General features: G+C 43.3%; 1 protein-coding gene across 1 annotated transcript in view; it reads right to left on the reverse strand.

The window, feature by feature from the left end:
- Nucleotides 1–12902: 12902 nt before the first annotated feature.
- The window catches only part of LOC146074244 (serine protease ami-like), a 28181-nt gene continuing 16031 nt past the window's right edge, over nt 12903–25052 (reverse strand). The window contains exons 2-5 of the mRNA XM_083182137.1: nt 23537–23693; nt 17816–17951; nt 14996–15253; nt 12903–13178 (exon numbers count right to left, since the gene is read on the reverse strand). Coding sequence (XP_083038263.1) covers nt 12987–13178; nt 14996–15253; nt 17816–17951; nt 23537–23693 — 743 coding nt within the window. The 3' untranslated portion in view covers nt 12903–12986. The remainder of the gene's footprint in view (nt 13179–14995; nt 15254–17815; nt 17952–23536; nt 23694–25052) is intronic.

Genomic DNA, 25052 nt, shown 5'->3' on the forward strand with positions numbered 1-25052 from the left:
GTTGAAGATACCATGTTGATCCCGAGTAACAGCTGTGGAAGTGTCAACATTACATTCTGGCACATCAGATGTAATTATTGGATATGCCGCTGTTTTGACTCCCTTCCGGGAATTTCCTTTTCCCCTACTCCCTCTAGTCGTCTTTTTAACCTGAGAGGTGTTCGGTTTGGGGATGAGACTACGGTTGTGTCGACATGGCGCTCGTCTAAAAAACGCCCATTGGTGTTTTCAGATCTCAGGGCATCAAACCTGTTTTTAACTTCCCATCTCCCAGATGATCTCGGGGGGAAGACTGGCTGTTGCCAGTGATTTTTAGGATTATGGGGTCTGTTGGGATGTTTATATGGTACCTGTTGCCAATTCTCATTATTATGGTCAACACGTGAGTTGTTTCTAGGTGACCCATAGTTACCATTAAATCTTCCACCCTGATTGTCTCGTTTATAATTCCTAGGACTGTCATAGTGGGTATTACGATGTTTAAAGTTCTGTCTATGTCTGACCACTTTATTATCATTATAGGTTTTAGGCACATAATTTTCCTCCTCACGTTGGTGTTCAAATATTTGAGACCCTTTTTTATGTTTATCCTCATTCCACGTTCTAACTTTATTGGCCTCATAGTCAAGGCGGTCACGTGCAAATTTCTTTTGTTTAGTGGAAATAATTTTAGTTTCAACTGCCGACACTTTTTTGTCGATTTCACCTTTTGCTGTAGTGAGCATATCTTTGCTATATCTAGCTTCAAGTGTTGGATTGAGTAACAGTAATTCCTGTTCTACTTCTCTAAAGGTTTTTTTCTTTTCCTCTATTAGCAATCGCATAAGTGACATCGAGCAGTCGTCTAGGATCTGATTCCAATCCTTTTCAAACTGCTCACTACATTTACCAAGGGTGGGGTTTTTTTGCAAACGGAGGCCTCTCGGAATCCTCCCGCAGCTGACATAGCTGTCCAAGCTTTTAATGTCCCACCAAGTTTTAGCCTCCTTAATAAGGAGGCGCTCCAGGTCTATCAACCCACCACCATTGACATTTGTATCAACATTAGTACAGACAGCAATAGTATTGTCGTCAAAGATTCGTGAACACTCCAATGAGCGTTTTGCACTTAGATCACTGTTCCGAAACATTTTTAAGGAAACAAGAGTCCGCTTATAATTTAGCAATCAACAGTATCAGCTGCAACGGATCCCAGCAGGTTCAATGGACAATTTTTTGGGATTTTGATGTAGGATCCTGCGCTGGAATACAGTCAACCAACAAGTCACCAGTATAGGGGTACCCTTATCAGACAAGGGGGACCAAGCACCAATAGGCCAAGATAGACCTGCTGCACTCTCTCAGCGGTGAGCCTCTGGAACCCACAGAGGAGATGGATCTATAGAAAAATGTAGAGAGAGAGGCGCTTCATGGTGTATTAAACGAGTAACAGTTTAATAAGAGAAGTGAATTTCTCCGCGATAAAATAGAGTCAGAGACTCGTACCAAAAAGAGGGGCACTGTGGACTGGGTACCACACGATTTTATAACAATAAAACCCGGCAAGGCTGCTCACGGTTCATCCAGACCCGGTAATCCGATCACGACCTATGGACGGCTGCACGGCTGGCTTGCTGCACCGCAATCGAGGGCGAGACGGACCGCTGGAGACAGGAGCAGGATCAGCTGGAAGGCACGTCGTAGGCCACGCCCTGACGCGTTTCGTCGTAAGACTTCGTCAGAGGGCGTGGCTACTACGCGTGCACGTCCAGCCTATGAAGCAACTGGACCTGTCAATCACAGATGTCCTAGACTAGAGTACGCCCCTAGTAGCTTAGAAGAAACAGCGGGTGTAATCAGCTGTAACTTTATACCTTAAAATAGGTATGGGCTCAAATGGCTATTAGAAATTTATAAGATTAATAGATATTAGTTGATGATATAGCTATTTATATATATGTTTTATAAATATGGCGACATTGATATTAATTGGCATTTTTGTTATATGTATTATCTTAGGTATTATAATTGTCAGTGTCATCATTATTATAACTTGTTTATGAAATATATGTTTTTTAAAAGGCAGACAGAACCTTATTATGTCTAAGTCTCTGTAAAAGAAAGGCTTCATAATAGAGGCACAACGATGCGAGGTAATAGAATGATAATCATATGTAGATTTGCTATAAACCAAACAGACTTGCTTACCAATGCGGCTCAAGTTCAAAGTGAGGCTTGGATATGCACCAATACTCACCAATACACATGAGCATACAATGAACAGAGCACTATTAAACGGTAGTGTCTAGATCCACTTCAGCTTTTACAATTTCCCCATCATGCCCTGGGTCCACGTATACCTGGAGGGGGAATATAAATCTGTGGCGAGCGAAGCAAGCCACCGTGCCCGAAGCGTGCGAGCGTAGCGTGCCCGAAGCGTGCAAGCGTAGCGAGCCCGCGAGGGTACAATGCAGCTAAAATAAAACAAAATAACCTACACCTACGTGAATTACAGATAAAATAAAAAAACGTTGTGAGGGCATCTAACAACTTCTGCCCTCACCGAACATCACATCCTGTAATCAAAACTAAAGGGGATCTAAGGGGTTATTCTAGTTCATTCTTTCTGACAAAATCCTTCTTAGATGGACAAAACCATGTGCACTGCGGGTGGGGCAGATGTAACTTGTGCAGAGAGAATTAGATTTGGGTGGGGTTTTTCTTCAAAGTGAGATCTATATTGCAGTGTAAAATCATGCAGTCAGTATTTTCCCTGCACAGAAACATAAAAACTCACCCAAATCTCTCTCTGCACATGTTACATCTGCCCCCCTGCAGTGCACATGGTTTTGTCCATCTAAGAAGGATTTTGTCAGAAAGAATGAACTAGAATAAACCCCCTACTCTCTACCTTATTTAAACAGAGAACTGACAGCTTCTGTTATAAATGCATAAAAGGACTAAAGGACTGAAACCCCCAGCCGTTTGCACCGACCGCATTGCCGCCCACCCATCTACTGCCCACCAGCTGTCCCGTGGAAGAACCCTGAAGGGCTGCTTGCTCTGGAAAAGCACCAGCAGCCGCGTCACCACGGTATAGACCAGTGGTAGCCAACCCTAGCCCTCGAGAGCTACCAACAGTTCACATTTTCCAGACAACCTAGCTGCTGCAGAGCTGCACTCATTAATCACTGACACATTTTAAAAGATACACAGATGGAACTAATTAGCTCACTTGTGATTCTGTGAGGAGACCTGCAAAACATGCACTGTTGGTAGCTCTCAAAGGACTAGGGTTGGCTACCCCAGGTCTAGACCATGGGTCTTCAACCTGTGGCCCTACAGATGTTGTGAAACTACATGTTTCAACATGCATTGCCACATTTTTTCCTATGAGAGCATGCCAAAACTGTCAGGGCATGCTGGGACATGTAGTTCTACAGTTCTCTGGAGGGCCACAGGTTGAAGACATGTGGTCTAGACGGAGGATATCATTGCAGCTGGAACGAGGCTGGCAAACTAAAGCTCAAATCAACGCACTACTCTGCACTGTACCTAAATCTACATCCTACTGGCTAATATTGATAACTAACATCTATCCATCTTTGTGACATGCAAGTAATATTTAAACTAACCATCTAACAGCTGTGAGAGAGCTTGTTGTCTGGCTTTAAAGAACTGGATTTACTAACACTCTAATCCCAAAGTTTATTTACCACATTAATAGAAAGCTGATTTACCATATTAACAGAAGCTAATTATTATATCATAAAGAAGTTAGGTACTTATCCCCTCGCGGGGCTTGCTGCGCTCGCCACGCTTCGGGCACAGTGGCTCGCTGCGCTCGCCACACTATATAAATCACACTATATCGCCACACTATATAAATCAAATCCATGCGTAGTTGGATAGTAGGGGTATGAAAAAATGGGGTGTATTTAACATGGGAGCCCAGATAATACATAAGTACCAGAAGTTAATATATTTTTAAGTAATTTTGTGCATTTGTATATGTAATATATATTTTATATTGTACTGGCCGGTGATTGTTGTACATTGTTTATAATAATAAGTAAAAATAATTTTAATTGTATCTATCTATCTATCTATCTATCTATCTGTATTGGCGCTGCTGTGTTTTCTTTTCTGTTCAATTCAAGGGGTGGAGTACTCCACTGCTAAAGAACAGCAACAGACCCAGAGTATATAGATCTGCACTCCGTCACCTGTCTTTACCTTTACCATTTATCTGGGAAATCCTGTTTTTCTAGGACTGTCCTTGCTCTACTGCCCGTGGGCCACAATGTCCTGCAGTAGTAGTGGTGGTGGGGAAGGAGTTGTGGGGAGAACACACCGCTGTAACAGGGTAAGCATCGGGTGAATAGATGCACGGCATCTATTCACAATGTAGAGGAAACCTGGACACACCCCACAGTGACATGGCCCGGAGTTCTGCAAAGCCTTCAGTATGCTCTATAGAGGTCTCGCATTAGAATGCAGAAAAGTTCCACTCCTTCAGTGTCAACAGGACAGCGCACAGGACACTCCCTCCTGCCTCTTTTAATGTTCACAGATTTCAGGCATATGCGTCTCTGTTTGAAACACTGTGCTGTAACATTTCTTCATATGCACAGTTGCTGGCCGGGCCCAGTGCTAGAGCCACAGAGGATCCTAGTGCATGCCAACTTTAGCATAGCTGACTGAGACAGAAGCAGTGCTGTTGATGCTCTCAGGGGCTGGCTGGCAACTGGAGGCACCAAGCAATGTTACACTGGCTTAAACTCCCACATTTATTAATTGTTCTTTATATGGAAAAAGGAGAATGTTGAGGTATGCTGTATGTGGATGGTGGAATTTGCAACATTGTCATCCTCTTGTTACAGAGGAAGTGTGTGTTATACAGGAAGTACCTCCACAACCATGATATTTCAGCATGACTGTAGCTAGTAATTGCACACATCTGCAGATCTCTAGAATCCTCTGATTATTATGTGATCACACAAGGACTGTTGGATCTCTTATATAAAGACACTTATTACATACCCTCCAACATGACCCATTCCATTCGGTACACAATGCTCTGTTCCTGGACTTCCCTGGTAATATATGATTGCCATCACCTGAGTTGAAACACCCTTCTTGTCAATTACCTAGTTCCACACAGGTGATGGTAATCCTACATTACCAGGGAAGTCCAGGAGCAGAGCACTGTGTACCGAATGCAATGGGTCATGTTGGAGGGTATGTTATTACTGTGTATGTATATTCCAAGTCATTATCCTAACATTCTGCATCACTAAGGGGGAAATTAAACCTTCTATAAAGGACATGTTAATAAGAAGCCAATAGCAACCAATCAGCTTCTAGCTAGCAAAACAATATTTATTGGAAGTTTTAGATGTATGATACAATAATATTCTTGTAGTAGATAGTAGAATATGAACAATTGGGTGGAATATGCTGACTATAACCGAGTCCCATAAAATGATATATCCAGGGTCCAGCATTCAGAATATCTAGCAGGTTCACCATCTTTCATTCATAGCTTTCTCCTACCCCACAGTTACTCAAAGTCGGTTCTCAGGACCCCACACAGTGCATGTTTTGAAGGTCACCTCACAGAATCAAGTGTAATAATTAGCTCCACCTGTATTTCTTAAATGTGTCAGTCAGAAATGAGTGCATCTGCCAGGTGACATGGAAACCATGAACTGTGTGTGGTCCTGAGGACCGACTGAGGACCGCTGTCCTACACATTACCACATACTCCTTGTCACTCCCACTATATGTTGTCACTCCCACTATATGTTAGGATCCAACAGAGATCATTATCAGCCCTTTCAGCTTTGATGAAGTGTTGCTCATAAGACCAGTACCACCTCTGGGCTCTAGCAAATCTATCAATGTCCTTGATGTAGAGTAGTAGAGGCAGAACTCTGGGAAGCAATGGAGTCAACTGCCGCCAGGCTCCTGTTCCCAAGGGGGCACCTCTCCTCCCCTGCAAGCTTGAATCAGTTAATTGAAAGCAGTTGATATTGCTAATGTGGCTGACTTCCCCTTCTAACAGCATTTTTGCAAGTGTCACATCCTGTATTAGATCCCATGCCCTTACTGGAGACAGACACCTTACTGATTGAGCAATTTGGGGGGGGGGGGGGGGGGGGGGGCACCAATACTTATCTTGCCTCCGGGCTACTGGGATGAACTTACGCCACTGTAGAGTAGACCTGGCCAAAAGGTTGATCACAATCTACTGATAGCTCACACGGCATCCTCAGAGTGTGTTGGACCACTAGTATACAATGAGGTGATACAATGAATTTCATCTTTCATAATCCGCAGTTGTGGAAATAGAGTCGCTCCTGATTTCTTCACATGTTTTCTTCACAATGTAGGATTTATTATTTCTGTCTCTGCTCTTTATCTCCACTTGACGAATCCCAGTCCATGTATACAAGGGGCGGATTGCAAACTAAAAGTGGCCTCATGTAGAAAAATTGTTAGAAGTGGCCACATGTGGATAGAACTAAATTAAATGTAGGTGGAACCAACACCAAAATAGGGTGGACTAATACATCATTACACCTGTGTGGAAGCCATTGGTTTCAATATGCTTGGAAATCTAGTGGCCCCAGACCACAAACCTCCACATTTTAAATAATCCCTCACCTCCCCCACCTGGGACTAAACACAGACCCCAAAACCTCCAGCAAGCAGACAAACAACTAATTACCATAATCCCCAAGTATTAAAAATATCACCCCTCCCTCAGTAGAGCTCAGAAACACCCCAGAAATTGTTAAAATCACAGATAGCACCCACTCCTGTTCCTTTAACAGATGTCACATTGAGTATTTGCAGCATGGGGTACTCTACTCTGTGAAACGGAAAAAATTGTTGGGTGGGAGACAGGAGGAAGAAGGGCACACTACTCTGGGCAGGGCCACATCGATGGCTGAAAGGTGGCCTCACATCATGTGCACTGGCCTACCAGGGATCTTTCCTGTGAGGCCTATGTCCAATCCACCCCTGATGCATCCTCTCTCTTCTGAGACAAGACACTGGTCCAAGAAAAATAGTTCCTGTAGTACTAATATGCTAGAATAAGATGGATTTTAATATAATAAAACCATAAGTGTAAGTATAAAAATAAACATAAAACAGGGGGATTAACAGTGATATGGTACTGAGAGCGAAGTGGACCTATAACAGTAAATAAAGTCACTGGTGGTGTCCCGTTCCTATGGTGCCACCATTGGTAGATGATATTGAAAGTAATTAGAAGGTGGATGGGGTACTAACTCAGGATATTGAGAGTGTTCCCTCAATTAGTTATCAAGCCGCTGGAGGAATTAATCCCACTTGGATAGCAATGCAGCAGTGTTCCTCAACAGATGTGGTGCTGGTAGTGTAATGATCTCGTATAATTGTAATCAACTGATGTATGCAATAAAACAAGTGGCAGGCTGGTTCGGGTCTGTGGTGACACAAAGAAAATACAGGTCCACTGGTTCTTCTGATGCATTTCACTGCATCAGCGATAGAGCTAGAATTTTCTATTACTCTATTTCTATTACTCTAGCTTTATAAACATGTATACGTGGATATAACCATACTGACTAGGCCATTGTACGTTCTACCTGCATTGTACTTTTTGTAGGGATTTTGTGATTACACCTGTTCTACCATGGCTTGGGTGTCCCTGTCCTTTTTGTCTGATATATTTCTGTGTCCTCCGCACTTGGAAAACTAAGTTTCAGTAATAAAAATATCAGAGGATAAGTACAATACTTCCCTACAGTAAGTCATCTACACACATTACAATCCCATGACAATATGTATAGGTGAGTAACTGTTCATGTAATTTATTTCCATGAAATTATGATCTGAGCAAGCCTGCTTATTGTGTCATACCCATGAAAGCACAGGTAACATAAATGGATGTATCTCCATAGTAACTATTTTGGAACTTTAACTTTTGATACCGCCCAGCAAGTTATGTAGAACTGGTTGCAGCCTATTTGAATATAAATAAAGGGGTCTATGTAAGCTTACTAAGCCAACGGGAAAGATAGAGTAGAAACCAGTCAGCTCCTAACTGCCATGGTATACAGTGTTTCAAAAATGACACATAGGAGCTGTTTGGCTGGTACTTTATCTGCAGCCATTATATCTCTCTTCAAGTATTTGTGCATATATGCCAAATTGTGTTTAGATCCTTTTTCTGATGCATAACATTGTGTTACAAGCACTTTAAGGGCCTTATTCTGGTTGGAGCGGCCGGGCCGTACGCGTACGTCCCGGGGTTTTTCATGATCTGCGCATGCGTAAATTCGCTAATGCGCAGGCGCGACCACTCCACAACGCTTACGGACGGGTCTCTACGTGCGAAAAAACCTGTACGCGAGTGTACGGGCATTGGGGGCGGCATAGGGGCGTGATGAGGGGAGCGGCCGAAATAATGAGGGAAAATGGGCGTTAATATGGGCGTACACGGGGCAGTGCACCAAAAATGAGCGGTGCTACTACCGCACGATCGACTAAGGCACCGTTCATTTCGGACACAAAACAGGCGGCTGCCAACCGCCATCTCAAACCACCCCTACAGATACCGCATGCCAGCGTGCGCCTGAGTTTGCTAATTAACGCTGATTCCTACTCAAACACATACACCTGAATGTAATAAGCAATGCTGCAGTCTATTAAGTCCAAACCATGATTTCACTACCTGCAAGCCACACACAGCACTCAAACACATTGGAAGCTTATCTTTCTATACTTCTCGACATTTAAAGGTTTGTTTAATTTAAGGTAAGAATCTTTTGAAGACCTGCTTATATATGCTAAGGTAGGTATTTGCTAAACAGTTAAACACATTCACTACGTGCTTTCATAGACTTTACACAGTAGCACACTCAATCTACACAAGTCGACATGTGTCAACGTGTTCACTCTAATACAAACATAGGTTTTGTATTTAGGATACAATAACATAAACCACATCTAACACCTACAAAGGATGTTTCAGCAATGTTTTAAGCCCATGACCACTATTTTGCACATTAATTAATTCAATCAATTAATTAATTTTCATAATTATAGTTGAAAGGCAAGATTTGCAGGTCCATATATATGAAGGGTATGTCAGCGTACACGGACGTACGCTCACTCTCACGAGCGGTGACATAAGCTGACTTTTCTATTGAAAACAATAGGGACCCGTCCGTGCAAGCTGGCGTACGCTCAGATCTCCGCAAGAAGGCGGTGGGAAGACGGACGAGAGACGTCCGTAAACGGCAGCGTACGCTCAGTTGTACGCCAGTTGTCGGAGTGTAAGGGCTGGCCCGTCCGTGTACGTTGGCGTACGCTCATTTGTACGCCACTCCCCTTCTACGTTGTTTATGCCCGTACGTATGCGGCTGAGTTGTGGGTGGACTTAACCCCAACGGCCGCGTGCGGCTAGCGTACGTTAATAGCGAACGTACGCACGTTTGGCCGCTCCGATCAGAATAAGGCCCTAAATCCATTGTTCTTTCACTAATACAAACTAATGTACTAGCATGGTAGCACATGACAAATAGCTCCTGCTACAGACTTAAGTTATAAGCCTACTGTTATTGCTTTACAGCACATTAATGCAGAGGTTCCCAAACTTTTCTGACCACTGCACCCTAGAATATCAGTATTTGTTCAAGGCACCCCTAGTCAAAAAGTTTCTTATGGATAAATAAATAAAAAAAGTCAATTGTGCTTAACTGTCACCCTCAGGTTCAGATATGTGGTGGGGAACATAGCTGTGGTTCTAATTGTCCATACATTTTATGATTGGCAGCCACCAGCACTGGTTTTGCCTATCACTTTGAGCATAAAATATTTGTTTAGGTTGTGGACCACCAACCTGAGGCACCCTTGCATAGGAACCCAGTTTGGGAACCACTGCATTAGTGGATAAAGACCAACAAGAAACTTGTTTTCATGGTGTTGGGCAGATGAACTAAGCCTTAAGGCTTATCACATGCATCCCTCACATGCTAAACCCTGCCAGCTGCCCACTGGGAAGCTGCCAGCCTCCCAGGTGCCAGGATTGCATTCGATGCATCTTATAAGTTTTTTTTGCTTACAATGGATTGTATGCAATCCCAGCAAGGCCTGCAGATTTCCACAAATCCATAGTGCAGCCCTTGCGATCTCCAGCTCTGATATGATGCACACGGAAGCGCGCACCAGGTTGAATTGGATGTTAGGAACATAAGAATTCCAGTGACGTGCGGTGAGGTTTGTGGTTGGTGAGGCACTGGCTAGGCGGAGCCAGTGCCACCAGGCTCTGTGTGGTGCATTGGGTTCGGGATGTTTCTGCGCTGACAGGCAGGTGCAGTAGCTGCCCCCTGCATAAGCAGCAGAGACTTGCCAGAGCAGCTCCTGCCTGTCAGCGCAGAAACAACCTGGACCCAGCGCTTGCCACAGACCCATCGTTGCTGGCTCCACCAAGCCACCATGGGGTCTGCCCACATACCTTTTCACTTAAAAAAAAAAAAAAACATGCAGCCAAATGTACTAACTAGCCTCTTAGGGGACAGACTTGTGTGTTTGTCTTGTGACAGAGGTGTGTATGTGTGTAAAGTGACAGAGGTGTGTATGTGTGTAAAGTGACAGAGGTGTGTACGGTTTCTGTGTGTTTGTGTAAAATAAGTATATTTTTAAATGAAGTTTACAGTATTGGCCCAATGTACTGGCCTCTGAGTTCACTGGCTGTGTGGGGTGCTGGCTGAAACTGAGTTTTTTTTTTAAAAGGGCAATTATTTACAATGCATGGTTTTGCCTTGTAAATATTTGCCTCTTTAAAAGAACTCAGAGGCCAGTACATTGGGCCAATATACTTAATTTAAAAAACACACAGAAACAGTACACACCTGTCACATTACACAAACACACACCTGTCACTTTACACAAATACAGATACACACCACAACAACGCAAACACACATGCCTTTTTGTCCCTTAACACAAACATAAATAAACACCTATGCCACAAAAAAAACACAGCCCCCAACCTCCACAAATTACCATTCAGCGTATATCAAGGCAGCCTGGCAGCAGTGACCGGTGCAGCGTCTCCTGGGACAGGCAGCCAGACACCGAACAAGAGCGCCGGGCGGGAGGCAGAAGAGAGACCCGCCCGGCCCCGGACAGTAAAGGGGAGCAGCAGCAGAGCATGTGCCGGTGCCTGGTGCCTGAACGGCTCGGCACAGCTCCGCCCCCCCACCCCCGGCAATACAAGTCAGTAGACGAGCTGTGCAGCGGTTGCACAGCTCGTCCACCTTTAAAACTTAAATGTGCTATAAGTGGCACCTCACCTATAGAAGTGCCATGGTTCAGGGATGAGCTTTCTGCCTTTATGAAAGCTTCTACTGTCACTGAGACAGCGCCACTGTGTCCAATCACAGCTGCCTCAGTGACAGGGGCGTGCTTTCATATAGGTAGAAAAGCACTCCCTGTCACCGAGGCACTGCTATAGGTGCCGCCTATACACATTTTTTTAAATGCGCTTTTACAGCTCAGTTCCCTGCCCACTGCCTGCCCCTGTGTCAGTTCATTTAATATGGACAGCGGGAGGCACTGCTCTTGGTGCCTCCTTAGCTAATACAAAATAAACGAGTAAAAGTGATTCTAATAATACAAAGCATATACTTATGACACATAATATGTGTCATAAGTTTTTTCCTTGTATTGTGTTATTATATTAAACCTAAATGACAGGGGAGGCTCTGCCTCCCCTGCCTCCCCTGACTGCACGTCCCTGAAGAATTCACACTTTTCACCCAGTTTCCCTGCTTGACAGAACTAACCAGATCCTGTCCTAACTGTGGACTAGATACATAAAGCTGTGATAAGAGTGGAGATGTGTGCCATGGCAACCAATCAGCATTGAAGTAACATTTATCATTTGCATACTTTCAAATTATACAGAGCAGCTGATTGGTAGCTTCTCCACTGGTACAGAAGGTGTCTGTCTTTTATTGAAAACATAATGGAATATCTTTGAAAGAAAATAAAAATCACAATAGTAGAAAATAGTCCTACTGTAGCATTGCTAGCTGTTGTTATGTGCTTCCCTTCTTTGGCCTAATGGCTCACAGGATAGTGCTTCTGATGGAGAATGGTAAAAGCCTTTTGGTGTAGGGATGGCCATCAGTGTGCCAACTATTGATGCTTGCCATTGATCGAAACTAGGAGTGGTCATCAATGGTCACCAACCATGACATGGGAGGCCATGATGGTTTCACCTATCAATGGTCATCCCTGTTCTTTCAATGAATGGCCCGCTGGAAAATCTCAGACTGGGGCAGGGCTTCATGGGTGTTGGGGGCAGGGCTGCGCTCCTTGTCCCGCCACCTTGCAAAAAAGAAAAGAAAAGAAAAAGCATTCGGTTCTCTCCCATCTATGACAAAACATTTTGACATCGGTCATTAACCAATGATGGTTGTGAACCATCGATGGCCATCCTTATTTTGGTGTAATTGTGAGCAAATACAGACCAAAGTCCAAAACACATATTACTTCTGAGAAAGCTGTGTTATTTGTAGATGGTCAATTACAGATGACAGATGTAGATAGATGTAGATGACACATAATGATAATGACAGTTTCCAGTACTAGTGAACTGCTTGTGGTTGGCTCTTTGCAAATGCACAGATGACACTGATTGGTGCTTTCTATGTTGCCCTGGCACTTTTTATGCTATTGTGTGCTACATTAAGTATATGTTATTCAGTATTTTTTTTAAAGTATGGCATTATGGCATTAAACAGGGCACATATACGACTTGTAAGCACCTTGTGATGTTTGTAGTATTTAGCATTTTGAACCACAACTGTGTCTATAACCTGTTACTTACACAAAATGATCTGCTACTTGAGGTAAAGTTGGATTAAAAATATCAAATTTATTTAACTGGGTACAATACTTTGTGTTACATAATAGTATTTGTTTTCCTGTTCTGATATCGTTTAGGGTCGCACCATTGTTGCTACTGTTGTTACGGGCAGGGTGGCATTTAGCATGATTTCATTAATCCAATCTATGTAGGGAAAAATGCGAGTATAGATGCCAGGCCGTTTGGCATTGCCACAGACGCTAAAACCAGAAGACACTATTCCTTCCGCCACTTCATTGCATACTAAGGGTCCTCCGGAGTCCCCCTGATGGAAAAATGAACAATCATTACTACTACTGTATATATCCTCACACTGTAAATATATCCTCCTCCTTAGTTGACAGCAGAGTTGGCATTTTATTACTTAAAATGTTTCATTTACATTCATATCCTTCTTTTCCACACCAAAGAAAATTGGACAACTACATGTTGTTAGGGATCTCTTTTAATAAACGGTACTACACCTGCTGCTGATGGACCGATACATAGATAGTAGAGACAATGGTAACAAACATACCGCAGAAATGTCTAAAAATCACGGCTTTTACCTGGCATTTGAATGCCGGGTCATTTTGCAGGTCTAATCTGACCCCCTTTTTAAACAGAAAATCAAATTACCGAGTTAAACATTTCTACCTATTAATTTGCTGATTTACACGGGTATTACTTCCGTGTGAAAGGGTCAACCGGGATCGAAAATCTGAGTTAATCCTTTCACACAGAAAAAGGACCTGTGTTGAACAGCAAATTACCGGGTAGAAATGTTTAACCCAGTAATTTGCTTTTCTGTGTGAAAGGGGTATTAGTAACAGTGGTGTATCTATAATAGGTGCAGGGGGTGCAGTGCACATGGCAGTGGTGTATTTATAATGTATGCACATGCCTAGGGGTGCCAGATGTTGCAGGGAAGCACTTGGATTGGTACGGTCAGCCTGAAATGTACCAGTAGTTGCTAAGTATTTCCACTGTACTGTACTGCATGCCAACTTGAATGGAGTGTAAATGGGTAGGGCAGACACACACTGCCCCTGTAAGCTGTACTACTTGATAAAATATGTATACATACTTGTAATAAAAAAAAAATTAAGTTGCCTTTTTGTTACAGGTTGAGTATCCCTTTCCAAAATGGTCGGGACCAGAAGAATTTTGGATAACGGATTACTCTGTATTTCACAATATTGTTATATTTCAATTAGGTATCTTGCATTTATGCTGTATAAACACATCAACCACATGAAATACACACAAATATATTTTATTTGTGCATAAAACAAGGTTTCAAAATATGGAACAAAGTTTGTGTACTATCTCAGATACTGACTAATCCTTGTCTTGCACATATTTAGTGCCAGTTACACATCATGTCCTCATTAGTGATTACAGATGTCCCAGTAGTGCTTTTAGCAAAAAATAAAAATGTTTTCACTTTCTGGAATGTATGGATTTCGGAATAATTTGGATAACGGATATTTGGATAAGTGATACTCGACCTGTAATATATTAAATTGGCAAACTCAAATCAGGTCTTATAACCAGTCAATGAAAATAATAAAATTATGCAAAAGGGATAAGGCCTTTAATGTTGTGCCTAAGGGTGCTCCAACCCGTATGTTTACCCTTAGTGCGCAGGGCGAAAGGGCCCTGTTTCCAGTGATGCCTTCGGAAATATTTGATGATTGGTGCCAGTCTCTGTCACCTTCTCACATTTTCACAGAGGCCCCTTCATGTCTTAACCCTTTGAGTGCCAATTGAATTTGTGAAAATAGGTGTGAAAATTGCCAATTTTTATTCACCTTAATGACCTGTAATGTTTACCTTATATAGGAAATGTAATCTTTTTTTACACAACTTTTTACATTTCAATTTATATAACAAATGTGAGCTATGCTGGGACCCTTAGCAGATATTTTGCACATCTCTTACAGAGATATGTTTTCCTTTACATTACTAACACCCTGGGAAGGGTGGTATCAGATAAACCTTCTGTCTGTCTAGTGTTGCAGAAAAGGTGTGGCACAGTTCTACATGTAATATGTAACTCCCTGAGGGGGCTACTTACACACTGCTGCTGTTCATACTTACATCACACGAATCCTTTCGACCGTCCCCTGCGCACATCAAGTTGGAAGTGATTTTATCTTGGTAGTAGGCTCGGCCATTACATATCTCGTTGCTGATTATAGGGACCATGACCTCATACAGCATGTCTGGCTTCCTTCCTGTGCGCGATATCTTCCCCCAGCCAGCTACGCGGCACAACATACCGCCAGGAATCACAGTATCTTTAGTTTGGAATTGCAGAGGCTTCGCTGTATCGCTGAGCGGGACCTTAGGTTTTACCTTAGTAAACATGCAACAAAAGCACAAGATTAATTTAATAGGGACATCGGTCTGATGTTGCTTTGAATACGTAAAATGCCTGAAAACTGAAATTGTGTGAATATGCAAAGTTGAAGGCTGTGTGCATACCTCACAAATGTCCCGATTTTCACAGGAGCGTCCTGTTTTTTGGGAAGGTTCCACATCCCACACAGGCTGGCAGTGTCCCGCGGTAGGGAGCAGTTGGGAGTCCTCCCTGTCTACCGCTGCTCTGCATCTATTCAGGCAGGCAGAGGGTCTGGGGGCATGGCCAGCAGCTCATTTAGGGCTGGCCATGTCCCCACAGCGGCAAAAACGGGGCATGGCCTCTGGCGCATGCAAGCATCCCTCTTCCTACACTACCAAAGTTGGGAGGTATGTGTTAGACTGCACCAGAAGCATATACACCAGATTTACAGCAGGCACACGTTATTTTTTTAAGTTATTTATAAAGTGTACACTAAACTAAGGAGCTGATATTTAAATTTGCATTAACATTTGCTGTATACAAAGTATGCCTCAGTTCACAGCGATCCGCCCATCTCCGAATCAGCCCTTATTCCATAATGATTTTACAAAGAATATTTCAGTAATTCACATTAGTTCCTCCTAGGGATGGCCATCATCGATTGTTTATGGCCGATGTAGTATAGTTTTGTGATTGATGGGGAGAACCAGATGGTTTCTGATTCTCTCAGCCTATTACATTTCACCCAGGATGATCTTTATCTTTTTTGAAGTTATTGGACTTTGTTTGGATTTAAACACAAATATAAGTGCAAAATACAGAACAGAAGGCTGCTTTTATGATATCAAATATCATACTGTCAACATGGTTAAAAGTCGACACCTGCATAAATGTCAAAAATGGTATCTCATGAAATGCAGACACAGTGAAGATGTCGGCAATAGAAATGATTGGTTTAAGGTTCGGCGTAAAATTGGTTGTCTACATTAGGGGCCTAATTCAGATGAGATTGCAAAACAATTTTTTATCGCTTATAGACAAAACCATGGGCACTGCAATTGAGATTACCATTTGAACACATTGCACCCAAATCTAATGCCCGGTACACACCAGGACGATCCGCACATCGTGAGCAGGTCGTCAGTGTCTCGTCCGACCCGCTCACGATCACGCGGAGCGCACAACCCGCTCACGATGTGCATCGATCCGATCGCGACCCCCACCCGGGTTTATGGTAGTTTTCAGATCCTACCTGCTGCAGGTAGGATCTGAATAACAACCGCCCCGCGGGGCCACACATCCGATCGGGATCGGAATGGAACAGGACAGAAAAGGTCCCAATCAACATACAATCTACATCCAGTCGGTCGAAATCTAGATGGATCTAGATTGATGGGATCGGATCCTTGTCGTCCTGGTGTGTACCCTGCATAACTCTCTGTACATGTTACATTTGCCCCACATGGTTTTGTCCATTAGAGAAAAAATGTGCTTTGCGATCCAGGCTAAACTAGGCGCCATGTACCTTGTAACATTTTGGAACTATAACTATATAACTATATAATGACTATTGACATTGCGATTGTTGTCAAAACATACAAAAGCCTTCACAGTAGGTGCAAATGCGAGTTACTGGCAACCACCTTGATGGCAAATCGCCCACTGTTTGCCCAACTTTAGTACACTTTGGCCACATTTACACCCATAATCAACCCCGAGCCATGGTTGGTGCATGTTTTTTAGGCACCCTAGAAAAAAATTCAGCTTACTGCTCCCACCACTCACACACAAGTACCGACTTTCCCAAAACCCCAGCTGAAAGTGTGTAGGTGGCATCTTAGAAGTTCAACACCTACTGTTTGATTTAAGTCCAACAGGGATGCCAGCCTCAGAGTCATCCTTAGTTTTGGGAAAGAGTCAGGCGTGCCCCCCAGATTCTGAAACCCCTAGGCAGCTGCCTAATGGAAGAGTCATCCTTGCCCCCAACCTGGCTCACTTGCAGAAAGTTGCAAGTGCTTAAAAAGAAACACAGTTGCAGGTGAAAATGTCGCTTGCATTTATACCCATATGTGAATGAGGTCTATTGTGTCTTTCATTCAATATCTGTATAATAAAAAAAAAAATAGAATATTATAATGATATTTTGTTTCTAGCTATGCTAAATTGGTTTTGTATTGCATAATATTATTATAGGGCAGTACGGATGGTGTAATGGTTAGCATTACTGCCTCACAGCACTGAGGTCATGGGTTCTATTCCCACTATGACTCTAACTGTGTGGAGTTTGAATATTCTGCCTGTACCTGCGTGGGTTTCCTCCGGGTTTCCTCCCACAATCCAATCCAAAAATATAGTGTAGGTCAATTGGCATTCCAACAGAAATCAACCCTAGAATGTCTGTGTGTGCATGTACATGTGGTAGGGAATATAGATTGTAAGCTCCACTGGGGCAGAGACTGGTGAATGTTCAAATACTCTCTGTAAAGCGCTGCGGAATATGTATGCACTATATAAGAAACTGTTAATAAATAATAATAATAAATAAATGATAGACAAAGTTCCGTTATAATTCTTACCTTTAGCAGAAGTAGGTCATGGTACTTGGTAGTTTTGTTATATTGCGGGTGAGTGACTTGGATCTCAATTTCATAAGTAAATTTAGGAGAGTCAGATAGAGAGTTTGTCCCCACAACAGCACGAGTGTAATTATTACTGGAAGAGAAACAATCCTTATTCTTTGTTCATATACTCCTACACCTTTACCACACTGTCTGACCTCTATACCTCCCTCCCTGTACTTTTACATCAAGCATACCCCTATATCAGTGGTTCCCAACCTTTTTTCTCTCCCGTACCCCTTGATTAAGCTTTTTATTGAAGAGTACCCCCTCTCAATTTAAAATATAGACAGTACTTAGGAGTGGAAGTGAGCAGTATGCATATCCTTATGCATGTCCTTATATTAAGGAGTAGCGGACAGGAATCGTGCCCTTCTGTGTCTGGCCGCTGTTTGTGTATTGTCTCCAGGGTTCCCACTAACACCGGTAGGATTAATGCCGCTGCTTCCTCCAAGTGTGTCAGTACAGGGCAGATGATTGCTTGCTAATGTCTGAGGGCAGCATGGGAAGCTCCCCGTGGATTGCTGGTCAGGCAAAAGCACCAGGAGACACTGATGATGCTGATGACGCTGAAGACAGAACCGTAAGTGACAAAACATGGTTCTTCTTCATGGCAATGTGTCTTCTTCTGCCATCAAAATACTTTTTTTCATCTTCCGCCATTACCAATACTATTTTCAAGTACCCCCAACTGGTATGCAGAGTACCCCCAGTGGTACTAGTACCCCAGGTTGGGAACCACTACCCTATATTACTACTATTTGTTCTCTCTACATCATTATACTAATTCCAAACTGATACGCAAACAGGATTTTTAGAGGGAGGTTTCCAAATGTAATCGAAATTTCCCACTCTGCAGCGCATTGAAGTACGGGAGTCTGAGGGGAGTGGTAACATCCCTGAAAATGTATCTTTTTATACACTGGATACTGTACGGAATACAGTATTACTATTTTACAGTACAGATGATCTATAGCATAGGCTGTTTTAAATCAGATAAAATTGTCAGGAAATGTTTAAACATATCATAATAAATAAATACAAAACATACAGTAATAGAACCAATACTGCACTTTCTAAGCTCACAATCTCCCACTTCATGGTAAGGCTCCTGTCTGTTCCTCCTGGCAGCTACTCTCTGGTCCATTGTAATGTTTGAGGGCTCAGATCCACACATACAGTAAATGTGGTAGATGAAGCTGGTACACTGGGCATGTGCAGCAGCTCTGCTCTGTCCCTTACACTGCATGGTGTGGTGGCAGTTCTACTGACATATTGTATACCAGTGCTAATGTTGTCATAATTTAAAGCACTTGCCAAGAGGAGGGGGGTTTCTGGGCAACCAGAACACCCCCCCCCCCCACCTCCCCCTGCATTTGCCTATAAAATGAATTTATATACTGTTTGTAATAGTCATTTTGCACTTATGTATCCTGTTGTCAGTTTAATTGAATAAATTATAATAATAATATAAAAAATAATAATAATAATAATAATAGCCACTTAAACTAACAAGCACCACTAATGGCATACTGATCATTTGTTGTTTGCTGTGCAGAAATAGCCCTTCTGAGAGTTGGTATGTCACACTACTATCTTTATATTCTGAGGGCCACAGTGCTCTGGGTTTGATACGAGGAAGCTTTGTATGCCTTGTTCTGTTCCATTCCATTTTTTGTGTGAAATTCCCTCCTGTTACATACCTTCCAACATGACCCCTTCGGGATACGGTCATTGGGTCTACAAGATGTTGGTCGACAGTCATTAGGTCGACACCGTTAGGTCGACATGGGGATAGGTCGATATGGGTCAAGGCCCACATGGGTTTAGGTTGACATGGGTTAGGTCAACAGGTCATTAGGTCGACACAAGCATTAGGTCTTCAGTCAAAAGGTCGACATGGGGTTTTCACTGTTTTTGGAGCCGACATGTGCCAACAGGCGGTATTTCATGCCTTACCATCCACTAGGGCGTGGTGGGAGAATAAAAAGGTGTGCCGAGCGCAGCGGTGCACTGGAAAGTGTGTCCATGTAGACCTCACATGTCCTCCTGTCCTGTTCTTCCCTTCCTCTACTTCATCTTCAGTCTCCTCGACAATTTTGACACCTACTTCTGAACTGATGCTGATTTTAGTTCTACCAGCTATACCCCTATTTATACTGTATTTTTCAACACACCCTGTACGTTACCTTGTAATTTGTTTTTTGTTTGCTATGTACGGCGATGCGGACACTTTGCGGCGCCTTATAAATAAACGTACTACTACTACTACTACTGTGACGACATTGGGGTAAAAAACAGTGAAAAACCCAATGTCGACATTTTGACTGTCGACCTAGACACTGTCGACCTAAACCCATGTCAACCTAGAACCAGGTTGATCTTTTCATATGTCACCCTAATGACTGTCGACCAACTTCTTGTAGACCAAACAATCCCAACCCACCCCTTTGACCAGTACAAAATGCTCTTTTCCTGGACTTCCCTGTTAATGTATAGTTGCTTTCCCCTGTGTTGAACTAGTTAATTGATGAGAAAGGTGATTCACCATAGGATGTTGCCTGTAGCAACCAATCAGATTCTTCACGTTGGGAGGTATGCTATATGCAGGGCCAGCTTAACGCATGGGCTTACTGGGCAGCTCCCTTAGCGCCCCACATACCTTCCAGCAGGGGTTTGCTGGTGCCTCCACAGTTTCTTGTGAGGCTAGTAGGAATTGCTGCCTGGCTCCATTGGTTGTGATTTACACAAAATCAGAGCTGCTGGGGAACATTCTCTAACAGTTAAAGGCTATAAGCATGCTACTGTAATTACTGTTGTTCTAAAGGTGCATACACACAGTGCGATTTTGACTATAGGTGCCTACACATGGATAGATTTTTTTTTTAAGGTATATGGCTGTTCTTGCCCAATTGAAATGACCTATTGTTTAAAAACTGTCCGTGTGTGGTCATAATAACAATGATGTACTTGCCACTAATATATCTTGCAAGCTGATCCCTTCAGCATGCAGAAATATAACAATCTGTTTTGCAGGATATGGCCATGAATGATGTGCCAATGATGTTTTAATAATTATCATTATTATCTGATCGAATTATCTGATCGTACTATCTGATCATATCCTCTGATCGTTTACACAATCATTCTGTGTGTGTGTACATCAGGTCCGGATTAAAGGTTTCAGGTGCCCTAGGCTAATACACATGTAGCTTCCCTTGTAATGCTGTAAACACACGTATATGGGTACTCAGGGGCAGGCTGGGCCGGGGGACAGGGTGCCATGTGCCCCCCAGGCCGCTCAATCTATTGTGTGCGGGCCGCCTGTTTGGTTCTGAGGCTGCTGCTGCAGCCACGGCTAACCAGTCTCCGACTGGTCTTCGGAAACATGGCCGCCGGCCTCCTGCACTGAGGACGTCTAGTGCAGGAGGCCGCTACAGAGAGTGGCTGTGGACTCTCTGAGGAGATCAGTCCTCTGTGGCTGCCAGCAGCTGCTGCGCCTGTATCACACTGCATTACAGGCAGCAGCGTGGACAGCACAGAGGATCCCTCCCTGCTCCTGGTCAGCGTCCCTGTAAGGATCGAAAAGGGGGTGGGGCTAACGTCCGGAGGGGGCGGAGCTACACGACTGTGAAGGAGATGATGAGCTGCCAGCCTGAAGTGCCCTGAACCAGTTAAGTAAAATGTGAGTGTACTTTAACTGGTGTGGGCATGTGTACAAGCAGCGCTACTAGTGTCGGCAACTGGTGTGGACATATGTACAGGCGCGTTACTAGTGTCGGCAACTGGTTTGAGCATATGTATAATCAGCGCTACTAGTGTCGGCAACTGGTGTGGGCATATGTATAATCAGTGCTACTAGTGTCGGCAACTGGTGTGGACATATGTACAGGCAGCGTTACTAGTGTCGGCAACTGGTGTGGACATATGTACAGGCAGCGTTACTAGTGTCGGCAACTGGTGGGGTCATATGTATAGGCAGCACTACTGCTGCTGCGTCTGGTGTCGGTGTGGGTGTTACGTATAAGCAGCACTACTACTGTCAGAAACTGGTGCGGTTGTTATGTATAGGCAACGCTAGTATTGTCAGCAACTGGTGTGGGTGTTACCTATAAGCAGTGCTACTACTGTCAGCAACTGGTGTGGGCATTATGTATAAGTTGTGATACTACTACTGTCGGCAACTTATGTGGACGTTATGTACAATATAAGTTGCGCTGCTACTGTCGGTAACTGTGTGCGATATATATATATATATATACAGCGCTACTACTGTCGGTAACCCTGGGCCATTATGTAGTCATATGCAGGTGTACTCGGGGCATTGCGTGGAGCATAATGTGTGTCGTAATATCATATGGGCATTATGGTGTGTGGCATATTGTGTAAGGGGCATTACGCTGTGTGGCATAATACATAATGGGCATTACTGTGTGTGGTATAATGTGTTATGGGCATTATGATGTTATTAGTACTTTTATAGGGCCACGCCTCTTCCCCATAAAGTATCGCTCCTACATTTTGCCGCGCGCCTTCGGCGCGCACTCTCCTATTTTTAGTGTGGTGGTGGGGCAAGCACCAATTTCCTTTCTGGCACAGGGTACCAAAGTGGCTAGTAATGCCACTGGTTCTGGCATAACTAGCCAGGGGGAGCATTCTGTGGGGCTCCTGATATTATACAGGGGAGCAGCCTGTGGTGTCCTATTATTGTTTTTTTTATTATTAATACATATACGAAAAACCTCCATTTAACGATACGCTGTTACTTATGGGCCGGTGCTCTGGACTTGCCCCCCAGGCTAAAAGTTGCCAGCCAGCCCCTGTGGGTACTCATCGACTCTCCATTCATACTGCCTATGTGCATGTAATAAAGGTTATACAACTGGCATGTAGGTTCTAGGGCCTTATTCTGTTTCACTCTTAGAGGCAAATTCCTTCTCAAATGGACAAAACCATGTGCACTGCAGGTGGGGCAGATGTAACATGTGCAGAGAGCCCCCAATCCTGGCGCCCTAGGCTGCAATAAAATCAGCCTATTGGTTAATAAGGCACTGGTGTACATAGTAGCGCTTGGCCAGGAGTGCTCTGAAATTGGGTGAAAGATTGGATTTTTCATAAAATCTGATCGTGTGTGGGGTACTTATGTAAGATTTTGACTATGTAAACTTTTCACGATACTATACTATAGATTATACACTTTCTAATTAAAATTGTCCTGCCTCTGTTTTGATACTGAACCTGCGGGGGCGTCCATCTGCATTGCAAGCTGTGTACACACGGTGCAATATGGACTATATAGTGCAGTGGTCCTAGAGCCATGTAGTGGCCTATGTACTGTATACTGTAGTATGCTTATACATGTAATTACTTCTCTACAGGCATCATAATGACAGCACAATTCTGGATAACATGTTTATATCATACTTGCCTACCTGACCCTCTCCATGCGGGAGAAAATGTTCTGCTCCTGGACTTCCCTGGTAATGTATGATTGCCATCACCTGTGGTGAAACACCTTTACCTAGCTCCCCACAGGTGCTGGCAATCATACATTACCAGGGAAGTCCAGGAACAGAGCATTTTCTCCTGCATGGAGAGGGTCAGGTAGGCAAGTATGGTTTATATGTAACACTAGGGTGTATATTATGATGTATAAAGGTATTACGGAATGATGTTTACCTGTCAGTTGCACAATGCGCTGCACTAAGCACCCACTCATCAGAGATTAACAGCCCCCCACATCGGTGGGTTCCATTCACCTGTATTGACACCATATATGGTCTACTATGTAAACGGGACTCTGCCCCACCCAAGATTCGTCCACGGGGTCGGCAGTCTGTAAGGAAAAAAATCATTTCACAAGTAAACATAGATAACAATAATTTGTTCATATTTAAAAAGGTTCTTAAAGAATGCCCATGTTTTGGGTAATGAACTAAAAATAGACGCACGTGTCTCTAGCACGGTGCCATTTAAAGTCCATTCCTGCATAAATAAGTGTGAAGCATACAAAAATGTGTAAATATATGTAACATTTTTTTTTTGCATAAATACAGTATAAAGAAACCAGGAGTCAAATGTAATAGGGTTTGAGACTTTGGGCGGTATTCAATGAGAATACCTGCGAGGTGCAGCGAATCCTTTTTTGGATTCGCTGCACATTCGCCACGTTCCAGAGCCTCGCAGGCTCCGGTATTCAACGTGTCAGGGGCTCGCTGCCCCTGACCGGCGAATATGAGCTCCTGCGGCGAACGCCGCAGGGAGCCTGAGGACGGTGGCAGGCAGAGATATGGAAGTCTCTCTGCCTGCCCCAGAACGTTTGTGGGGGGGAGGTGGGCTCCCCGGGTGCCAGGCAGCACAGGCTGCCCCCCGGGGGTGCCAGCAAGGGACCGTATATTCACTACACCCGATCGTAACGATCGGGTGCAGTGAATATATGAATATGTAATGAGCGGCTCGGCTCCGGCGCCCCCTGCTGGCTGCTGTGTAAAAAAAAAAATATATATTTTTTTTAAAATTAAATATATATTCATGTGCTTACAGCACATGAATAAAAATAGCATGCCCCTCCTCAGAATAAAATTCCTGATTTTTTTACACCAAATGTAAAAAACAAAACACTTTATTTTAAAAGTTCACATTCCACTTCACCATAAAAAGATAGCGATTGCTACTCGGTGAATCATGGCGAAAAAAACCTTCAAATGTATTCGCCATGTGGTCATTGAATAGGGTGATTCACCGTTTTAGTCAAAAATTCGCCAAACAGCACAAATTCGCCATAAAAACATGGCGAATCAGGCTCATTGAATACCGCCCTTTGAAAGTGAGAGATGTTCGGAGAGTTTTCACATTTTTTTTAAAGTGGCAATCATTTACACCAAATAACCAGGTTGATTTTGCCATGTAATTGAAAGCTGCTTTTAAAAAAAATGGGAAAACTCTCCCAAAATCTCTCACTTTCTGATTCTCATACCCTATTACATTTGACCCTAGATTTGTATGTGTATGTAAGAAGCACAAAGGCATGTTTGTTAATTTGCAGCCTTATAAAGCTCAGCCCAGGATTCCTCTTGTTTGCATGTCTGGGTGCTTCCATTGTCTTTCACACTGCAAAAATAAGTGTAATGGGAGTACCACTGGAGGGATGTTACCCTCTATCTCAGTGTTTACAAGTTTTTCTATTTTATTGTAT

The sequence above is a fragment of the Crinia signifera genome, chromosome 1 (genome assembly GCF_055691185.1).
Source record: "Crinia signifera chromosome 1, ASM5569118v1, whole genome shotgun sequence".
In the NCBI taxonomy this organism is placed as follows: Eukaryota; Metazoa; Chordata; class Amphibia; order Anura; family Myobatrachidae; genus Crinia; species Crinia signifera.